The sequence below is a fragment of the Prosopis cineraria genome, unplaced genomic scaffold (assembly GCF_029017545.1).
Source record: "Prosopis cineraria cultivar Desert tree isolate PC_DT_omini unplaced genomic scaffold, ASM2901754v1 PC3, whole genome shotgun sequence".
NCBI classification, from domain to species: domain Eukaryota; kingdom Viridiplantae; phylum Streptophyta; class Magnoliopsida; order Fabales; family Fabaceae; genus Prosopis; species Prosopis cineraria.
Window position 1 is genome coordinate 36,930,643 of NW_026555334.1, and position 22,184 is coordinate 36,952,826.

General features: G+C 30.0%; 1 protein-coding gene across 1 annotated transcript; it reads left to right on the plus strand.

The window, feature by feature from the left end:
* Positions 1 to 5,590: 5,590 nt before the first annotated feature.
* LOC129307455 (probable inactive leucine-rich repeat receptor-like protein kinase At3g03770) lies at positions 5,591 to 10,291 on the plus strand. The gene is made up of 9 exons (XM_054948427.1): positions 5,591 to 5,963; positions 6,067 to 6,199; positions 6,406 to 7,818; positions 8,243 to 8,376; positions 8,599 to 8,839; positions 9,037 to 9,239; positions 9,373 to 9,425; positions 9,593 to 9,704; positions 9,794 to 10,291. The coding sequence occupies exons 3-9, from the start codon at positions 6,483 to 6,485 to the stop codon at positions 10,067 to 10,069; spliced, it is 2,355 nt and encodes a 784-aa protein (XP_054804402.1). The 5' UTR covers positions 5,591 to 5,963; positions 6,067 to 6,199; positions 6,406 to 6,482; the 3' UTR covers positions 10,070 to 10,291.
* The last annotated feature ends 11,893 nt before the right edge of the window (positions 10,292 to 22,184 follow it).

Genomic DNA, 22,184 nt, shown 5'->3' on the forward strand with positions numbered 1-22,184 from the left:
GAAATGACAAATTTTGTTGTATACCTTTAAAATGCATAAGTAATAAATCCCAAAATAACTTATATGAGAATAAGAAAAGTTGTTTAATTTATATTTTCAATATGCATAAGTAGAAAATTCTAAAATAAATCAACTTGTTTATATAATATGAAAGAAACAAATTCTAAATCAAAAAATATAGTGTATGTTTTATACTCTGTTTGTTTTGAGGGGAATGGAAGGGAAATAATAAAAACTTTAATGAATTCAATCGGATATAAGATATTGGAGTAAGGTTAAAAGTTTTTATTATTTTCTTGTATTTTTTCCACACATTTTTTCTCTATTAAAATTTTATAATAATACTTCTCCATCTTTTTTAGATCAAGTCATTAAAATACCCCCTTGATTCCATTCCCACCTACTTTATAACAATTGATTATATAGATAAGTGGGTTTAAAATTTTTAAGTATTACTCCCTTCTCACTTTAACATTTTATCTACATTAAAAAAAAATAACCTGATATTTTTTTAGAAACTGAACTCATTAAACATTTCCATCATGTTTCTTTACATTACAAGCGAGAGTTAATATTCCGTACAGGTTTAGTTAAGAGATTAAAAAAAAAAAAAAAGAAGCCAAGTTATGTGGTGTTGTGATTGATATGAAAACTTAACCTGGGCCTAGAAGAAGGGGCAGATCTTGGGCCTAGCCCATGATTTTCACTTGAATTTATTTACGGCCTTTGTAATGGATTCTCCGGATAAAGAAACAGCATCTGAAGTTCTGAACTTAAGCTCAGGAAGTGAAATCTAAATGGCGAACCGAAGAAAAAGTGGCATCTTCAGACCCAAAAAAGGGCTCAAATAATTTAAGTGTTTATTATCAAAATTAAATTAAGTTCTCTAATAATATGTAATAAATAAATACGTTCCATGATTCATCTGCTCAAGGAAGGCCCAGTTAAGAACATCAAGCTCCAAAAATTCCGTTCATTCATGATCATATAAAACCAAAATCCCCATGATGAAGTTTTTGATGGTCGAGCTCGAGTTCTTCTCTAACAAAAATGATACATAGAAAAAGAGAAAATCCGAATTAAAGAAATAATCAATGAAAGAAAAAAGGAAAGAAAAACTTAACTTTTTGAAAGCGAAAGCAGAAAAGAAACAGAGTAAAAGAGCAGAAAGCTGGTAGGAGCAAGTGGGCTTAACTTTCACGTATTCATTCGTGCATGTCATGTCTAAGGTGTGTAAAGTAATTATGTCTGTGAATAATGTTAATGTCACAGTGTGCAAATTCAGATCAACTTGCTTAGCAGAATAAGCAAATTATTAAATTAGTGTCTTAACCAATTTAACATAATATTTTATTTACGAGTTTGATCCTAATTTAATTATAATTTTAATTATTAACCTTTAAATTAATATCTCAATGATATATTTAATTTTCAGTATTTTAGTTAATTTAATGTTACTTTTATGGTGGGTGGGTTAACTGGTTGCTGTGTTGCTTGATTCCGTCGCTTGGATGGGTGGGCCATGGCTGAAGCCCTTGGAACCACACCTAAACCACTTTTGCTGTTGAGCCCTATCTTCCCCAGTAGCTGCCAATTCCTTCTTTTGCTGCTCTCATGTTTACTTTTCCCTTTCACCACCGACAACCTCCATTGTTCTTCTAATTATTTATTACTAGCGAGCCCCATAATTCCCATATATCTTTTCCCCTTCTGATATATATCCCACGAAATAATAGTAATATGGACAAGACAGAAAAAAGAAAGACTTGCATGAATTATTGTGGAAGAATGATTCATGATTAGACTTTGAGGAAGTCTTGATTAATTATATGGTATTATATTTTATGTATATCGATCTCAGGCTTAGCTGTTACCCTGACAATAAGTCCAACGCAAACTCCACTACGACCAGTTTCATGGATCGTTGAGGAATCTATGTAGTTTTAATTTTCAATTTGAAATATGAAATGGATGTAAGAAGCCGATTTCCAGATTATTTTATCGGCGCTTTGTAAATAAAATGTTTTTTTTTTGTTTTTTAAATGAACGTACAAAGTTTTAGCAATTTCGGTTTATAAATATGGAAGGCTTGTTTGAAGACAGCCGTGCCCTTGGGGAAAAAAAAAAACTTTTTTAAGTTATTAAAGTACGCCATAGTATAGTTGTTTGGGCTAAATAATGCAATGGACAAAGAAGCTCCTCTTGTTTTTCTTTAGGATTTTGCATCTCTATAGGTTTGGCTGCACGTTGCAGGTTCGTCTCCGTCAATGTCAACAACGGAGACCATAAGTTTAATGTTATGAGCAGTCGGTCAAAAAGCAAACTAGTTACAGATGAGAGTTTCCTTGTTATAAAAAAAAAAAAAAGAAAAAAAAGAAACAAAGAAACAAAGAAAAGGAAAGAAATGAGAGTTCCTTGCAATTATAAACGATGCATCCTTCAGCCCAGAAAAATTCGCTTTTAAAAAGGAGACTCCATCGAACTTTTAAGTTGAAATAAATAAAAAAAAATGTACGACTAACCTATTAAATAGAAAAATTTCTTAAATTTATAAAATTTATTTATCACGTAAGCCTACTCATTGTAAGACTTATAGCATACAACCTTTTGTATTTTGATATATTATCTTTGTCTCAAATTTTAAAATATTTTTAAGAATAAATTTGACATTTTAAAATATAAGATACAAAAAAAAGTAAGGTTTTATTAATTCTCTGCCTCTATTTAATCTGTGTCCCTCTCTATTTTCAGGGCTTATTTGTTTAACAATTAAAAATAAGTTATTTTTAAATAGTTTAGAGATTTTATAAAAATAGATTTATGCTGTAGAGATTTTATAAAAATGCTGATATTATTTTATGTTTAGCTACAATAATAAAAAGTGATTATTAATTAATTATTTTTAAATTTTATGATATCTACTTTGATTTTTATTTTAAAAAACTGATTTGTTATTATATTATTTTATAATTTAATAATATCTTTGTATATCCAATCTTTTTAAAACACTCTCTCTCATATATCATATTAGATTATTTTCAGAAGCTACTCAAAGTTGCTTTTTGAAATAATCAAAAATTTTCTTTTTTAGATTATAATTGTTTTCAAAATTTTAAGTAAAAATCATAAAAACTCACAAAATATATTTTTTTAAATAAATAATTTTTTCATAAAATAAGCTATAACAATGTAGCCCTCAATATATTAAATGAAATGAATCCTTAGAATTTTATATTTTTATTTTTTAAAAAATTATTAAATATATTTAACTAGGTTTATTGGTATGCAAAATTTTATTTAAAAATATTTTATAATTTGACATGAAGAAAGTATTAATATTAAATATAACATTGTCCCTGTGAAATAATTAATCAAATCTAGTGAGGGCAAATATATTAAAAGTGATTAACTTGTTCTATATTACCTTTGGTAGGTCAAGCACCAATTTTACACTTTAACCTACGTTTATTAGACAAATCCAAAATTCAGGCATTGCAGGCTCAATTGAAGCCTACCCAAGCTTATAAAATATCCCATATAGTTAAACTCAGTTTGAATATCTTTTGAGTTTATTTGGGTTCGTCTAATTATCAAGTTATCATTTTTCCGCATTTTTTAAAATTCAATTTTTATTTTAAAATTAATTATTTTTTAATTATAAAAAATATAAAATATACTTTTTAGAATACCTAAAAAATTGTAGAAGACTCAATTTTTTTAAAAAAAATTGTGTGGATATTAAAATTTAAAAATTAATATTAAAATATATTTTAGATATTGTTTTAAGTTATTTTGCAGATTAAAAATAATACAGATATAACAATATTAACGTTTTTAAATTTTTTAAAGAAAATATCCATCATATTGTACTTAAATATATGATCTATTAGGATAAAATAATTTAAAATTAAATAATTACTTAATATTGCACAAGATGGAAGATGGATCAAAATAATAAGTTTAGGAAGCAACATCCAGAAAACAAATACTCCTTCCATTCTAAAACATAAAATATTTTTGAATAAAATTTTACATACTAATAAATCTTATTAAATATACTTAACAATTTTATTTTTTTAAAATAAAAATATAAACTTAAAAAATACTTTAATTTAATATGTTAAAAAGAGAAGTGGAGGAAAGTTGAGTAGAGAATGAAGAAAGGTAATATTGAAATAAATCTATTTAACGTTTCAATTTATGCTTAAATGGAGGAATATTTTTTGCCACATTAACCAAAAAATAGTTAACTTTTACTTAAATATCAATTAAACAGTCAACATTCAAGAGATTTGATAAATTAATCATTTTTATACTAACTTTAGTAACGTTATAAATATTTTTTTATCTTTTTTTTTATTTTAGACTATTAGATGAACTTGGCTGATAACTTCATGAATATTTTTACCTCTTTTTTTAGTCCACGTTAGTAAAGATGTATGTGACAAGCATAGTCAGCATTTAACATAAAAAACTAAAGGTATTAAGACTAAGTTAACGGCTTGATCACTTTTGCAATAACTTCGATCGTGTTTTGTGTATTTTTGCTTCTTTTCTTGCTTTAAATTATTGGATGTTCTTAGCCAATCATTTAGTTGGTATTTTTGCACTTTAATCCTTCCTAAAAATATAATAATCCACATTTTTTAGAGAGATCATGCCATATTTCTTACAAGCAAATCAAATATGAGTGAGATAGGAATGAAGACATGATTATCATTCCATGAGTGAAAATTCTTATATCCAAAGGGAACCATAGTATCGCATAGCTGCATGTTTAGAATATTCAATGTATCATTCAAAGATGAATCTACATTGAACATAGAGAGGGCAATTGTCCCCATAAAATTTGAAAAATTTATACTTACTTTTTAGCTAAACTTGCATTTGCCCCCCTCTTCAGAACTACACATGCCCCGATAAACATGAATTGCCCCACACTCCCTTTAAAATTGTTCATCATACATATTTAAAATTATTGTCTTCTCTTATATTTAATATAAAAATAAATTTATAATAAAAATGAATTATTATATTTTTTTAACTTATCATATCATTTAAAATATTATGTCAATTATTATTTAAAATTATATTTTCTTCAAAAATATTAATACTCATATAAATATAAATATTACCCCTCTAATAATGTTTTCTGGATCCGTCATTGGTATCATTAATGTTAGAATTTCTTGCTTGGAGCTTGTTAATCTGCTCTGATAGCCAGATGTAATTTCTCACCTCTTGGGCTGTGAGAGCACAAGCGTGAGGTAGATAGGCGTTACGAGAGATAGCTTCGAATTCAATGGATCATTCATTATGTCAATGAAATGGACGCATTAAGGGAAGAGCAAATTAAAATCAATTTACAGTTGGTGAGTTAAAGATAAAGGAAGGCGCCAAAACCTACAGATACAAATCGTGGGGCCACTCTTACAAAGTGAAGTGAGAGAAAGCTAAGGCTCACCGGTCCCAGAAAGCGAAAGTCTGCGTAACAGTATGAGACAGACACAGACACTGAGCCAAAGCCACCTTTAGCCATTACCTTACCATTTCCCCTCTTAAATTATGAAGCCAAGTACAAAATTAGCTCCTTTAACCAAATCTGCTGGACTCCACATGCCCCATGTTAAAAGATATCCTCATATATGATATCATATCATGCAGAGGAATAAAGGCTTCCCATCTACACAAGAATCTTTCTTTTACTTTTCCTGCTTCTGCAACTACGGCTTCCCTTTGGGCCTTCCTGAGAAATAAGGAAAAGCAAAGCTATGTCCTGGGGGAAAATGGAGCAAGTTTTGTGAATCTCAATTTCATTATGATGGAAAATATGTTGTAATGTCGGTTATGAGATGGTCCCGCGTGTGAATTTTGGCCCTTTCATTTTCTTTCTCCCTGTGTCATCTTTGTCTTGGCGTGGACAGGAAAAATCTGGCGCCTGGGAAAATGGTTTCCCTGCCTCAGTAAGATTTGGAGACTCGTTCTTGACAGTTTTCTGAGTTTGGCTTTTGTTGAGTCAAGTGGTCTACAATTTCCGAAGATATTTAAAATTTACTCTCTTCCCAGATTCCCTCTCCTTCAAATTTTGAATTTGGCGCAAGAAAGAGATGATATGAAGGTTTTTCACTTCATTCAACCTGGGTTTGGACTTGTTTTTGGAGGACTTACTCGGAGCTCTTCGTGATTTTGAGAGCTCTTGGTAATGTTTCATGATTTTCCTGCAGTTATACTTTCAGATGATTCTCCTGGAATATATAATTTCGTTTGAGCTATCAATCAGGAAGAAACTTGGCTTTTGATTTGTTCCTATTTATAACTTCATGGATTGTAAAACTTTATAATGAATTCAACCTGCTCTTGCCAATTTCGGCTCTTTTAAATTGACATGGCTTAATATTGTTGCAGGGCTTCTGTTCGTCGTCTTGAGAAACAAAGCTTCTATCTCAAGGACACTTTCTAGAGCACAAAAAATCGTTCTTTCAATGGCAAAACAATTCCACAGTTCACTGCTTGTGCTTTTAATAACAGCTTTACTTTCTATCTATGATTCCGAGCAGCTTCAATCTTCCCAGTTCGATGCTCTTCTCAGAATTCAACGAGATTTAAACTTCCCTGCCGTTATAAACAGCTGGAATAACCTCACAGACTTCTGCAACGCCGATTCAAATTCTTCTTCCACTGTCGTGTGCTATGAAGACATCATAACCCAGCTTCATATAATAGGTGAAACAAGAACTTCCCTTCTTCCTCGAAATTTCTCAGTAGATTCCTTTTTCAAAACACTGGCAAGACTTCCTAATTTGAAAGTCCTCACTCTGGTTTCTCTTGGCATATGGGGTCCATTGCCTGCTAAAATTTCTCATTTGGCATCACTAGAAATAGTTAACATGAGCTCTAATTGCCTATATGGGTCCATCCCACAAGAGCTTTCTTCACTTTCCAATCTTCACACACTCATTCTTGACGAAAATATGTTGGCTGGTCAGCTTCCTAATTGGATGGATTCATTTCCAGCCTTAACTGTGTTGAGTTTGAAAAACAATAGGTTCAATGGATCTTTGCCTGATTCATTGGGTAGCTTGGAAAATCTTAGGATCCTTTCGCTTGCAAATAATCACTTTTATGGTATGGTACCTGATTTGAGCCGTTTGAAAAATCTTGAAGTTCTGGATTTGGACAGTAATGCTTTTGGGCCTCAGTTTCCTCAGCTTGGTACAAAGTTGGCCACTCTTATACTAAGGAACAATAGCTTCAGGTCTGGTATTCCTTCTGAAGTGACCTCTTATTACCAGCTTGAGCGATTGGATATCTCATTAAATACATTTGTGGGGCCATTTCAGCCAGCATTGTTGTCTCTTCCTTCAATTACTTATCTCAACATTTCTCGGAACAAATTGACTGGGATGGTCTTTGAGAATATGTCCTGCAATTCAGAACTCGAGGTTGTGGATTTGTCGTCGAATCTTTTGACAGGCAAATTACCTAGATGTTTGGGGTCAAATTCCAGTGACAGAACAGTACAGTATGCTAGAAATTGTCTTGATGGTGCAGATCAGAATCAGAACCCACAACCCTTTTGCCACACTGAGGCCTTAGCCGTGGGGATATTACCTGAGAGAAAGAAGCACAAAGGATTGTCCAAGTTAGTCCTTTCCGTTGGAATAGCAGGCGGAGCTGTAGGAGTTGGAGCACTTCTTGGACTTATTCTCTTTCTTGTTAAAAGAGGAAATACCAAAAGCAAAATTAAGAATCCTCCAGTAAGATTTATATCCGAGAATGCTGCTTCTGGATACACTTCTCAGTTGCTTTCTAATGCAAGTAAGTTTCTTTATCTCTCTCTCTCTCTCTCTCTCTCTCTCTCGCAGACACAAATTTACGTCTGTTTGATTGGCTACCTTATTCATTTTATGCATTTCTTCACGTGTAGAGTACTTGGAAAAGTCTGGTGCTTACATGTCTATCGTTAAATATTTGGAAACAAGTGTTTTAGCTCATGCAGCTCTGCATATAGACTGATTTTAAAACTTAATAATTGTTTGAATTTGAGAAGAGAAACTAGAGGTGTTTGATTGCAGTTTATCAAATGATTATAAGCTGCTTGTAAATGAAGCTCAACTACTAGTTGGCAATTATTAATTGGGGAAGATGACATGGAAGAATTATAGTTCCCTAACACATTACTCAGTGCTTGTCCACATTAAAGATTGATGAAAACAGCCATGTCTTTTGTCTTCATCTATAGGGTATATATCTCAAACAATGAAGTTGGGAGCAGTTGGTTTGCCAACTTATCGAACTTTCTCATTGGAGGAGATTGAGACTGCTACAAACTACTTTAACACAGCTTCTTTCATCGGTGAAAGTTCTCATGGCCAGGTATACATCTTTGTTTTATATTGAACTTTCGAGAGAGGCATCATATGCTTTAATGCTCGAGCTTTTCCAAACGTGTTTTTAAGGCTGTCAGCATCTTAATAGTCCAATATCAAGACACCGTGAAGAGTTTGCTCTAAATTGAAAGCCAAAATTACATCCGCACTTGTATGTGATGTCTACATGCATACTAAAAAAAATGGTGTTTTGGTTATCTTTTTTCAGATGTATAGAGGCCAGTTGAAGAATGGTTCACTTGTGGCCATTACATGTGTAAAAATGGGAAAAGGTTATAGCACACAAAGCTTTATGCAGCAAATAGAGCTGATGTCAAAACTCAGGCATCGTCATTTAGCCAGTGCTCTTGGACACTGCTTTGAATGTTATTTAGATGATTCAAGTGTCAGCAGAATATTTCTTGTATTTGAGTACGTACCAAATGGCACGCTCAAGAGCTGGATCTCTGGTAATTCACAGAACCATCAATGTTTCTCAAGTTGCAAGTCTTATCTCTCTACTTTCAATATTTACTATAAGTCACACTCAAATTCTGAATTGGTGTCTAAGTAGTGAATAATTGACTTCTTTCCTGCCATATACTGTACAATACAATTTTGTCATAGTTGGTCATGAACTCGTGGTTCTTTTCATTCTATTTGGCAGATGAGAATCCTTCAAAATCACTTGGTTGGACTCAACGCATAGCAGCTGTAATTGGAGTAGCAAAGGGAATCCAGTTTTTGCAAACTGGGATTCTCCCTGGTGTCTATTCAAACAATCTCAGAATAACAGATGTTTTATTAGACCAGAACCTCGTTGCAAAAATCTGCAGCTATAACCTGCCTTTATTGTCAAACTTGGGAAAGGTATCAAGAAAATAACTAAGATTCATCATAGTTTCTGTTTCGTATGGGGAAAAATATGTTTTACTGGTTATTATGTTCGGTCCTTTTATCTTCCTCGAGAAAAGCCTTCAATTAATATTCAGCTCACTTGCAGGTTGGCCATGGAAATTCTTCCAGCAAATCTAAAAGTCCTAAAGTTAACAAAAGGTGAGTGGTGGAATTTTAATCTGATTTTGAGTAAATTTACTAGACATGCACAGACTACTTGTTTTGAATGGAAAGGAGGACTCATCATACAGTAGTTTTCTGTACTATATACTGCTTAGTAAAATATTATGCAAGCTGTCCATTCAGTGAACTATGCTGTTCTGCAGCAATAAACATGAAGATAAGTCTGATATATACGACTTGGGAGTCATACTATTGGAACTCATCCTTGGAAGGACAATGGAGTCAAAGAATGATGTGGACACTTTAATTAATCTGGTAACAATGTCTATTCTATTTTGGAGGTCCATATAACGTGTATCAGCAGCAATCTTCTTGTATTTATGCTCTGCAATTTGATGAGACAGCTGCAAGCAAGCATAGTAGCGGATGATGATGCACGGAGGAGCGTGGTAGATCCTGTGGTTCGAAGGGCAAGCTTGGATCAATCATTGAAGACAGTGATGGAGATCTGCGTGAGGTGTCTGGCTAAAGAGGCAGAAGAAAGACCTTCCATTGAGGATGTGCTGTGGAATCTGCAGTTTGCAGCTCAAGTTCAAGATTCATGGCGAGTGGACTCTCGAAGTAGTGGTGATTGGTCTCCTGGGTCGCCTTCAGACTCTGCGAGACTGGCCTTCCATTAGTGTCGATACACACAGACGAATGACACACACACACATATATTTTTGTATATTTCACTATAAAGCCTATAAATGGTTGAAATTTATAGAATGTGAGCAATATTGTAGCTTACACTTGAAGCATCAGAATATCAGATGCGGGTTAAGGGGGCTCAGAATTCAGAAATGTAATATTACATGCAGCATGTATATGATTAAATTGTGAAATGTGTTCTTGATAAATAAGTTGTTTTAAGAGCGTAATATATATGTCAAGCTTTCTCAGCATCTTGTGGCTAGTGTTCATTCCAAGATCACTGCCATTTAGCTAGCAATGAAAATATGGAGAAAAGGCCGAAAATGAGATGCAATTAATGCGGGCATAGAGTGGCTTGGACCCTCCTTTATTATTATTATTATTATTATTATTATTATTATTATTATTATTTATTTCTCAAAGGTATCTTTTTTATTGAAGGTGACTTATTCAAAATACAATCAGATATTAAATATGAGTATCTGAATTTAAATTTTGATTTGTCGCTGAAGGACTTGGACCCTTTATTCTTCATTTATTATTTGGAAGCAGAGTGATGAGAAGGTGGAAAAAATTAAGTGGGCACATGGTCCTGGCATGGGTACTCCATGCGCTCACTTTCAGCTGGATGAGTTAATCCTCTTGACATTTTATTGAACTTGTCGAATTGAATAAATTTTATGTTGAGATACTTTTTATATGAGATGAATTTAAAAATAAAAAATGCAATTAAATTTTATCAGTCTTGCTGTCAAGGTGAAAAACTTTAATTATATTTTAAAATTTTAATTTCAAGAAATTTTTAATTAGTTCTTCAAAGCAGTTTGGTCTTCAATTCAAACACTATTCTTATAAGATACTTTTAAATAAAATTACATATATTAATAAATTTTATTAAATATACTTTATAATCTTACTTTTTTAAAATAAAAATATAAACTTTCAAAATTTTTCTTAATTTAATACTCTATTTGTGAAAAACATTAAAGAGAGAGACTATATGGTAAAGGTAGTATTAAAATTGTATTATTATTAAAGTTTTATTTTCATTTAAATATCTTATATCTTGAGATGTTAAATTATTTTAAAAAATATCTTATAAATTAATACGGAAGGAGTTGTATTTTCATCATATGTCATGCAGCTAAGTTAGCTTATTAGAACCTTTGCCCTGTGTTTTTTTTTGGGGGGGGGATACGCCGTTCGATGGATAGGAATGTTTTAGTTTTTTTTAAAAAATATAAATGTCAAAAAAGTATTTTAGTTTCCTCAAAGTAAAATATATTGCTTTTTTTTTTTACTTTATCATAATCACAAATAGTTTTTTATTTTTAAAATATATACAAATATTTTTTATAATCAATAGTTAAGAATTATAAAATATAAACATGTCTTTTACTTTTTTTTTAATTTTTATTCATCCAAGCATTAATTGATAGTTGAGTCACTTTGATAAAGATATCATTTTTAATATATTATTTTAAAATTTTATTCATATTTTAAATTTATTAGTTATACAAACTATTTTTTTGCTAAAACAAAAAGTTATACAAACTATTTTATTTAGTATTTTTAAAAACATTAAATATATACTCCCTCCATTAAAAAAAATAAGTCATTCCTAATCGAATCTCACCTCAATAAAGTAGTTACTTGTTTTCAAACTAATATTATTTTTTATATTTATTCCTATTTAATAAAGTATTTTATATAAAATAAATATAATGTAATTTATTTATTAGAAGTACTTTTAAAAAAGACAATAATTACACCATGAAATACTAAAAATATCTTAAATTTTTGAACATTTGATCCCTTAAAAAATATCTATATTTTTTAACAAAGGGAGTAAATTTGCTAAAATAATTCTTCAAACACGTATGTGCCAAAAAAAAATTAATGAAATAAAAGATAGATTGGTCAATATGATTTATGTTTTTTTTATTGAAATTTATAATTTTCATGAAATATCTTTAAATTATTTTCATACTTAATTGTTTAAAACTTGTTTTTTGGCCAAAAATTATTTGAAGTTTCTTAAATTAGGAAGTGAGAGGATAGATAAATAGATTATAGGGGTAAATTAATACTCCCTCTGTCTCACATTAGAAGACACTTTTAGATAAAATTTAATATATCAATAAACCTCATTAAATATACTTAAGAATCTTATCTTTTCAAAGTAAAAATATAAAAATTTTTAAAATACCCATCATTTAATATATTAAAAAGAGAAGTAATGAAAATTAATCATAGAGAGAGAAAGGATAATATTAGAATTGATGTATTTAATAAAACTTTAATATACTCAAAGTGTCTTATATTTTAAGATAAAAAATTTCTTCAAAAATACCTTATAATTTGGGACGGAGGGAGTAATTTAAATTTTTTCAACATAAATACAAGTAATAAATTAATTATTTTAAAATATTTAACATATTATTCCTAACAATATTAAAAGTGAGAATAAAGCATGAGTTTTAAAAGTAAAGAAGAAGTCTTTCTAATTCTAACAAAATAAAAGGGATGCTAGTGTATTTTACTCTACAATTTATTAATTTGTGCAAATTAAAATCAAAAGAATATTCTATTTTAAAATTTGTTATGTTCACACATATTAAAAATATAAATAATAACTTATTTTATTTTAGAATATGTTGTCTAGTGTAAATTAAAATTTGAGGAATGACTCACTCTAAAGATTTCTTACGTTTTCAATCTCTTAGTGTTTGAAAAAAGCATATATTAAAAAGGATAATTTTGTAAATTAATTATAATCTAATTATTGAAAAAGCTGTTTTTGAAATTTAAAAAAGAATGAGCTATTTCTTTTATTTGGTCTTATAATATGAGCTATCTGTGCAAAAGCTCCTATTTTTTTTCTGAAACTTGAAGGACATAATTACATTAATATTTTTTATAGGTTTTCAAATCATAATTTACTTTTACATATTAATTATAGATTTTATACCTTTGTATGTGAATTTTGAAGAATATGAACAAAAAAATGTTCTATGCATCCTTACAAAAATTATTTTATAATTATTTACCCTGAGTTAATAATAAATATATAATAAATTGTTTTTATCTAAACTGTGTTATTTCAATATAAATTTTATTACATATCTAATACCTTTTTTTTTACTAAGAATATTATATCTACCTTTAACTTTTACTATGAATCACATGTGATCTTTCATATTTTTTATGCCTTGTCTAAAATTTTAACATTTACAAATAAAAATTTATATGAAATTTTTTTCTTCTAATGTAAATAAATTTTATTAATTAAATTATAGATCCCAAGACTATTTTTTACTATTGATAATTTATTTACATATTTAATACCTATTATTTTTATTGAAAATCTTATATGCACGGTCAAGTTTAATGAATGGATTTTACATAATCTTTTAAAATATAAAAATCTTAATTTTTCTTTACATATTTTTGAATTTTTTAACATTTATAAATGTAGGTACTACACTCATATTTTTTAATGGTAAATCTCACACATACTTTTCTACAATGAGTCCCACAGCTATTTTTATTTTTTATATTTTTAACAAAATCATCAATTAACTAATTTTTTTAAAAAAACTAAATTATAGGTCCCACACCTACTTTTTTTACCATTAGTAATTTCTTTACATATGTAGCACTTATTATTTTTACTAAGAATTTTATTTTCATGGTTAATTTTTATTATAGATCCTATATGTTCTTTTAAAATATAAAATATTTATTATTTTTTACACATTTTTTAAATTTTTAAAATTTATAAATGTAGGTTCTACACCCACGTTTTTTAATGATAGGTCTCACACCCAATTTTTTTGTAATCGGTCCCACAATTATTTTTTTAATAAAATCATTCGTTAACTAATTTTTAAAAAAACAAGAAATGCACTGTTTAAAGCATTGTAAATCTAACGTGCTTTGACATTGTGTAGATTACATATGCATATTTTCCCTTTCCGATTTACGAAGTGATAAATCATAAGTTGAGGCATTTCTTTGTTTTTTTCTTTGGTGAATTAAATTGAGGCATTTCTAATGGTATTATATAGGTAGGTCCAATTGTTTGATTTCCTCATGTGATAAATTTTTTTAAAAAATTAATTTACACATCCTTATATTTTTTTCTTAATCTTGAATTAAGTGCCTTATTGTTTGATTGATTAAATATGTTAATCTCTAAAGATTAAAATTTCAATGAATGATTAACTTTCTCAAAATAAAAAAACTTTAAAATTTATAGAAAGTTTGATTTAATATATTTGGCCAAAAAAAGAAAAATTGATTTGACATAATTTACATTTTTGTCAAATTTTTCATGAAAAAATTTAAATGTATAAAAATTATTCAGAAGACATAACTATGTAAATTTTGAGTTATAAAAATAAAAGGAAAATACAATCATTGGTTCCTTTAGTTTTATTAGATTTTACTTTTAATTCATGTAGTTTTTTTAAATATTTTTAAGGATACATTGGCCCATCGGCCTAAAAAAATTTTATGCCTAGAAAATATGAGCTAAATTTTTAAAAATTTGACAGTGTGTTTGGTTTACATTGATATACAAGGTGTTTATTAGTGATATACAAGGATTTTATTATTAAAAATTTAAAAATTTACAAGAGCTTTATCATTGATATACATTAATATATCATTGACAATTATAATAAATCAATTATAATGCAAAAATAATAAATATTATTATTTTAGTAAGATTGTGTGATATTTATTTATTAAATCCTTAACAATGTTAAATTGTAGGGACTAGAAAATTTGAAAACACTAAGATATAGAGACTGAAATTATTAAAAATATATAAAAATTAAAAGTAAAATTTGAAAAATTTATATAAATCAATGATTATGATTTCATTATATAGAGGAATTGAGGAAATTATTTGGAAGAATTGCACTAAGGGACTTAAAAAATATATAATTGCACTTTGGGCTTGAAAAAGTCTGATATTGCACTGCAAGCCTGAGGACCCTTATTGCAATTTTCTTGAGACCAAAAATACATTTTTGCCCTTTGTTTAATTTAAATTCAAAAAACTGTGCAGAACCATACACAACACAACATCTACTATACACAAGGCAATGCTCACATATGCTCAAATGAAAGTCCTTGCCTTTTTAGTATTTTAGTAACCGAGGCTTAATAAAATGAACTAGTTAGATCATGCACAACATAACATCTACCATGCACAAGACAATGCTCACGTATACTCAACTGAAAGTTTATGCCTTTTTAATATTTCAATAGCCTAAGGTCAACAAAATGGATAAGTTAGATATACCATACACAACACAACATTCACTATGCACAAGACAATACTCATATATGCTCAACTGAAAGTCCATATCTTTTTAGTATATCAGTAACCTAGGCTTAGCAAAATGGACAAGTTAGACAGACCATACACAACATAACATCCACTATAAACAAGAAATGCTCACATATGTTCAACTCAAAATTCATGCCTTTCTAGTATTAAGAAGAACAGTTACATTATATATGAATAATTTCATGTCGATATTGACCTACGTACTAAAACAAGTACTCACATAAAATTTGACATGATATTTTAAATCTGATATATACAAAAAGTTAGCAACTATATCTAAAACATTTAAAAGTTGCTTTTCTATGTACAAATAAAAAATATCTGTGATTTTCAATTATCTAAAAAATATTACTTGGGAATGCTGCTATATACATAATTATAGTTGCCTATGTACACAAAAAAAGTACAATGTGACAACTTCTCATGTTAAGTTAGGATTCTTGCATGCCTTGCAACTATGTCTAGCCTCTTCACATTTTTAATAATGATAAATTTTCTTGTCTTGAAATTGAGACTCTATCCTCCTTATTCGTGGCCTCCCAGAAGGACAACTAGTTAAAGGCGGTTGTAAGAAAGTTTGTGATAAGTTATCTATCAATATTGTTATATCAGTAGTCCAGGCTTAATAAAATACACAAGTAGGTAAACAATGTACAATACAATATCCGCTATGCACAATATAAAATTCATATATTATTAACTAAAAGTTCACATGATTCTATTTTATTAGTAGGCTAGGTTTAATAAAATGCTGAAGTTAGGCAAATAATGTACAACACAATTTACTATGCATAACACAAGGTTTATATATTCTTAACTGAAAGTCTATGCGATTCCAGTTTATCAGTAGGTTAGGTTTAACAAAAGACTCAATTTTGACAAACAATGTACAACACAATATTTACTATGCACAATACAAGGTTTATATATTCTCAATTAAAAGTTCATGTGATTCTAGTTTATCAGTAGATTTGTCTTAACAAAATATTCAAATTAAGCAAACAATGTACAACACAATATTCACTATACACAACACAAGATTCATATATTTTTAACTGAAAGTCCATGCAATTCTAGTTTATCAGTAGGCTAGATTTAACAAAATGCACAACTCAAAATTCAACAACAACAACTTAAAGTTAATTTTTGTACAACAAAGACTCTAACATTTCTGACAGAAATTTTTTTTCATATTTGGTCATGTTTTATTCAATTCACTTGTCAAAATTCAATATGAAAAAGTCAACCATTATTATTGTATAATAAATGGTTCAGCAACCTTTAGCTTACATTAACAATAAAATCATAACTAAAATTCTAATTTTAACAGTATCATAGTGCAGTTTGCACAACAAAAAGTTCATCTCATATGTACCCCATAAGTTATAAATCAACCAAGCAACATCATAATATAAGAAGTTGAATGTTTTGATTGCATATTCTTAACATACCATCCATTGATCTATCATTATATAACAAGGAAGAGGAAGAAGATGAATGATGGCGGGCGATATGCAAAGCAAGGGAAAATGAAGGAGAGAACCCACAAGAATGCATAACAGGGGAGAAACAAGGAGAAAGAATGAACAGAGAGGAAGATCCCCACCAACACAGTCTTCCTCCGATAGCACCAATGACCTATGGCGAGGCTTAGATCTTTAAAGGTGACTTCATTGAGCTCCAATGATGACCTACCTTCTCATTCATGTGTGGCATCCTTTGAAAACAATTACTACTCACACCTTCGAGCATAGCAAGGGTTGCATGGCTTTCTCCACCACCTTTCTCTTCATTATTCCTCTGAAGATAGCTCTTCAAGGTTTTATGCAAGTTTTATTTTCAAATCATAAAGGCAAAATTATACTTTTGATCTAAAAAAATTACAATAAAGGCCCCTAAACTTACAGTGCAATATTAGAATTTTTTAAGCCCAAAGTGTAATAATATATCTTTTTAGAGTTTTTAGTGTGATTTCTCCAAATTATTTTTAGTTTTTATAGAAATCGACAAAGAAAAACGTCGGATACAAACCCATATGAGGAACCACAAAAAGTAAAGAAAAATCAAGGAACCACAAATTGTATCAATGTCTATGCATGATTGTAACTGAAACAATGGGCTTACATTTAATTTAATCAAAGGAAAACAAATGAAAAGTCTAATAAGATATTATTCAACAAAACCACGGGCCCACAGATATTTTAAGCAATTTAAGCAATTGATCTTATATTACTGTATATCAACAGTAAATGACCGACGGTGTTTACAGTGGATTAATATTAGATAAGATTGATGGGGTTATTTGATAAAATATAAGTGCTGAATAGCGGCGCTTAGTTGCCGCTGAGAATTTGTGATTGCGATAAATTTATGACAAGATTGAAGCCTGTAGCTTCCAGAAATGTGTTGCTTCTGTCATTCAATATGTACCTTTTGACTGATTTTATCACTAAAGTTGCTTAAATTAATATTGTATTTTTTTAATTTTATTTATAAATTATTTTTAACATATTTTATTAAAATTAAAAAATTAATTTCATTTACTCTATCTAAAAATTTAATAATTTTTCAATTTTATCCTATTAAACATCTAATTTTTAAAATAAAATATTTTAATATTTAATAACTTCTTCAATATTTAATAAGGGTGGAAGGAGTAAGGATAGACTTGAAAAAAACTTAGACAAATTTTATATAAATAACACTAAAAGAAATACTTTTTTTTTCTATAAATAAGATTATAAGAATATAAGATGTTACGCCCTTTGGCTTTATTTATTAGGTAGAGAAAAAAATTATTATCTTATTTATAAGTTATATCATTAAATTTTTATAATAAATTTTTTCTTTTTTTCTTTTATTAAATGTTGGATAAAAAATATATTATTAAAATATGCATATATTTTTATAACATTAAAGCATATATATTTAATAGAAAAAATTTAAAAATTATTAAATTTTTAGATAAAATTAAAAAGGATTAAAGTTTTTATTGACTATAATAAAATATATTAGAAATGATTTATAAATAGTTTCAGAAGAATAAGACTTTGTATAATTTATTGATGAGTGTTACATTTACTTTATGATGCCTTATTTTCTTTTAAATGTTATTTTTTCATGATCATGTATGAATTTTTTTGTATAGTTTAATTAAATTATATTAGTCTAATTGTCATTGATTTGACCAAGACCAAGTCTAATATTACGCCGTGAGTCAATATCTTGACCTCTTAAATAACGAATTTAATTTTCAATACTTGATAGTATATAATGTTATTTGTAAAAATTATTTGACGGGTGAATAGTGAAACAAATATTAATATGTTCACAATTAAGGTTATCAAATTTGCGAGTTTAAGTAAACTTATAACAGATATATAAATTCAAAACGTAAACTCGTAAGAATTTACCTCTATTAATAAATAACTTTTAAAAGTATGTGATTAAATAATTAAATTATAAAATATGATCATAATTTAATTTAAATATATTTCAAACATATATCATTAAAATTAAATTCATCTACATTCATATATTATTATTCTCAACACACAAATTTTAAAATGGGGCAACTTATTTTTGGTATGTTTTGTTTTCTTTTTAATTTATATTATTTTTTGTTTTTTTAGTTTTATTTTTCATTGAATTGGGTCTTGCCATTTCTATAAACCAAATTCTACATAGTATATATACATCTTACCCAACAACTTTGTGAGTAAAATGGCACAATTTTATAAATTAAAAACGTTAAAATAGTAAACTCGTAAAGTTAATTCGTGAGTTTCATCAATTTTTATTCAATATAAATTTATAAAAAGTTAATATAATTTTGTAAGTTAGAAACGTAAAAATAATAAAATTAAAAAAATAACTCGAAGGTTTGACAATAATGTTCACAATCCACTTTTATTATTAAAATTATATTACACATGAATTTCTTACATAGTATTGAAAAAAGTAGTAGTATTTATTTTTTTAAAAAAAGTAGCAGTACTTCTAATGTTTAATGTAAGCTATCATTACATATCTTATAATTATTGTGAACGCCTAATTTTGTTTTAAAAGATCCTTGATCAATACCTTCTCAAAGTTTTGTCCCCTTACATTTTGAGTTTCAGGATAACTAATGAGAAAAAAAATATTACTCCAAAGATTATTATCCGTGATCATGAAAACTCAGTGTCATGCAATACAGTCAAGATATGAGTATATAAAATAGCAGTATGATTTCGTGCGGCGGGGATTTATTTAAGTTGGTAAAAAGTAGGAGTATTATTCAAGTTACCGACAGAATCAAGAATGCCAATCTCATGCCCAAAATCGAGTGACAGTGACCTCTCGTTGAGCTGGATTTAGATGCGCGGGGGCTTACACACGAGCCGGACAGGCCGAGCAGGATCGAGTTAATCGGATCATTGAGCCACCTGTATAACCCTACTTCAGCCCCAACTCTCTCCTATTGTATTGATCGAACAATTTACTATGACTTGTCTTTTTTCCTAGAGCAGCTCCCACACTCGCTGGTTGCTTTGGGCCTCCCTACTTCCAATCAATATACATTAACAAAACTCATAGAATTAACCTGATTGGTCAAAAAAATCTTCATTCTAATTGGTTGATGGACTTTGATCTTCCGTAAATATTTCACCCTGATTGGTTGATTTCATTTATTATTCAATGTTCAATGTTCAATCATGTGTTTCATTTTTTTTTTCAATTTCAAATTTCAAATTCAAATTGTAAATCACCACTTGGGATGGGAGCATTAACTGATTATGCTTTGTCCATTTATGGCCTCATCTGTCGTGCTTCCTGTAACAGCTCGACCTCACCACTGCCTCCCTAGGGTCTTTTGGCGGTATTGGGCGTGCCTCCCCTCACGGGACGATCGCCAGCATTCCCACCAGTGGTATAATGGTTATTCCTCATCCCACCCTCATGGGGGTCTTTTGGAACCTCCCCAGACTCGAACCTCCAATCTCTACCACTTTAACAAAATTGAGGCTAAGTCTGGTACCACTGAGTCAGCACGGCCTCGCCACTGCCTCCCCAGGGTCTTTTGGCGATGCTGGGCGTGCCTCCCCTCACGGGACAGTCGCCAGTATTCCCACCAGTAGTATGATGGTTATTCCTCACCCCATCCTCACGGGGGTCTTTTGGAACCTCTCCAGACTTGAACCTCCAACCTCTACCACCTTAACAAAGTTGAGCTAAGTCTGGTACCGCTGAGTCAGCACGGCCTCACCACTGCCTCCCCAGGGTCTTTTAGCGGTGCTGGGCGTGCCTCTCCTCATGGGACGGTCGCCAGCATTCCCACCAGTAGTATGATGATTATTCCTCACCCCACCCTCACGGGGGTCTTTTGGAACCTCCCCAGACTCGAACCTCCAACCTCTACCACCTTAACAAAGTTGAGGCTAAGTCTGGTACCACTGAGTCTGACTCAGTGGTGAGGCCGTGCCTTTTATGTAACAGCATGGCCTTACCACTGCCTCCCCAGGGTCTTTTGGCGGTGCTGGGACTCCTCCCCTCATGGGGCCTAGATCCAGCATTCGGCACTGGTGGTACAGTGCCTATTTCTCACCCCACCCTCACGGGGGTCTTTTGAAACCTCTCTAGACTCGAACCTCCAACCTCTACCACCTTAACGAAGTTGAGACTAAGTTTGGTACCATTAAGTCACTTATTTGTAAAGGGCGTCCTAAATTAGGACTTAATCATCATACTAACCATGGTTAATCAAGGACTAACCCAAATGGATTATCCAATACGAGATTAACCCAAATGAATTCTTAATATGTATTTATTTTTTTAAACTATTTAATATAAAGGGATCCCAAGTCTTTAAAATATTTTAAGAACTCATATAATTTAATTAAACATATGCAGAAGCATGATAATAACTATTTTTACTTGCACAAATGTTTTGGCCCGTAATTATAGCACAAGCATCAAACCACATTCCCCAAGACCCAAAATACATTTCCCATAATACAAAACCCATAATGCAAGTGGATCAAGAATATATTATCCTAGTTAGCAATATCATAAACTAAATACACATATCAAATAAAAGGAGAGAGGCCTACAGAAGTGATTATTATCACTTGGCCTAATGCTCCTTTTCTCTGTTCTTCTCAGATGAGCTAGCTCCTGTAATATGTTAAAAAAGAGGGATGAGTACAACCACTCAGTAATCGAGGTACATCTAAGTTATACAAATGCATGATAATTAATCATGAATGTAAATGGCCAATAAATTAATTAAGGTGACCATTCAAACAATCACATTAATAACATGTTAATCACATTAACATTTAACTCATGTGAATAATTTCAAGAATAAAGTCAAGTATAAAATTTGCACAAATAACCACATATACATTATTCGCATAATTACTACATGTTCTCATTTCTATAATTATAATCATATTCTCAACATAGCCATCAATCACTCAAATGGCATGATAATAATAATAATATGCATGATCGATCTCTTCCTTATATCCCCCTTTATTTCCTCCGACATGAAATTCGTGAGCCAACAATCGAAAGGGATTGTCCATGTGGTGAGACTACCCAAGACCTTAATCATATCATGAGGGCTACCGGGCCAGGATTACCTTACTCACTTATGAACACGGTTTCTCCCAAATCACACACTATGGGGTGTCTTACCCAAAACTAGCTCTACCCAAAACTCCAGGTAGGCCAGTAGGGTCAAGTCCCTTAATAGG

What these genes read in the sequence shown, in the direction of transcription:
- LOC129307455 (XM_054948427.1), top strand. Translation starts at nt 6,483, where the DNA reads ATGGCAAAACAATTCCACAGTTCACTGCTTGTGCTTTTAATAACAGCT. An exon ending in GCTCAAGAGCTGGATCTCTG is followed by an intron (nt 8,840 to 9,036) that starts GTAATTCACAGA and finishes TCTATTTGGCAG; the next exon opens with ATGAGAATCCTTCAAAATCA. An exon ending in TGGACACTTTAATTAATCTG is followed by an intron (nt 9,705 to 9,793) that starts GTAACAATGTCT and finishes TTGATGAGACAG; the next exon opens with CTGCAAGCAAGCATAGTAGC.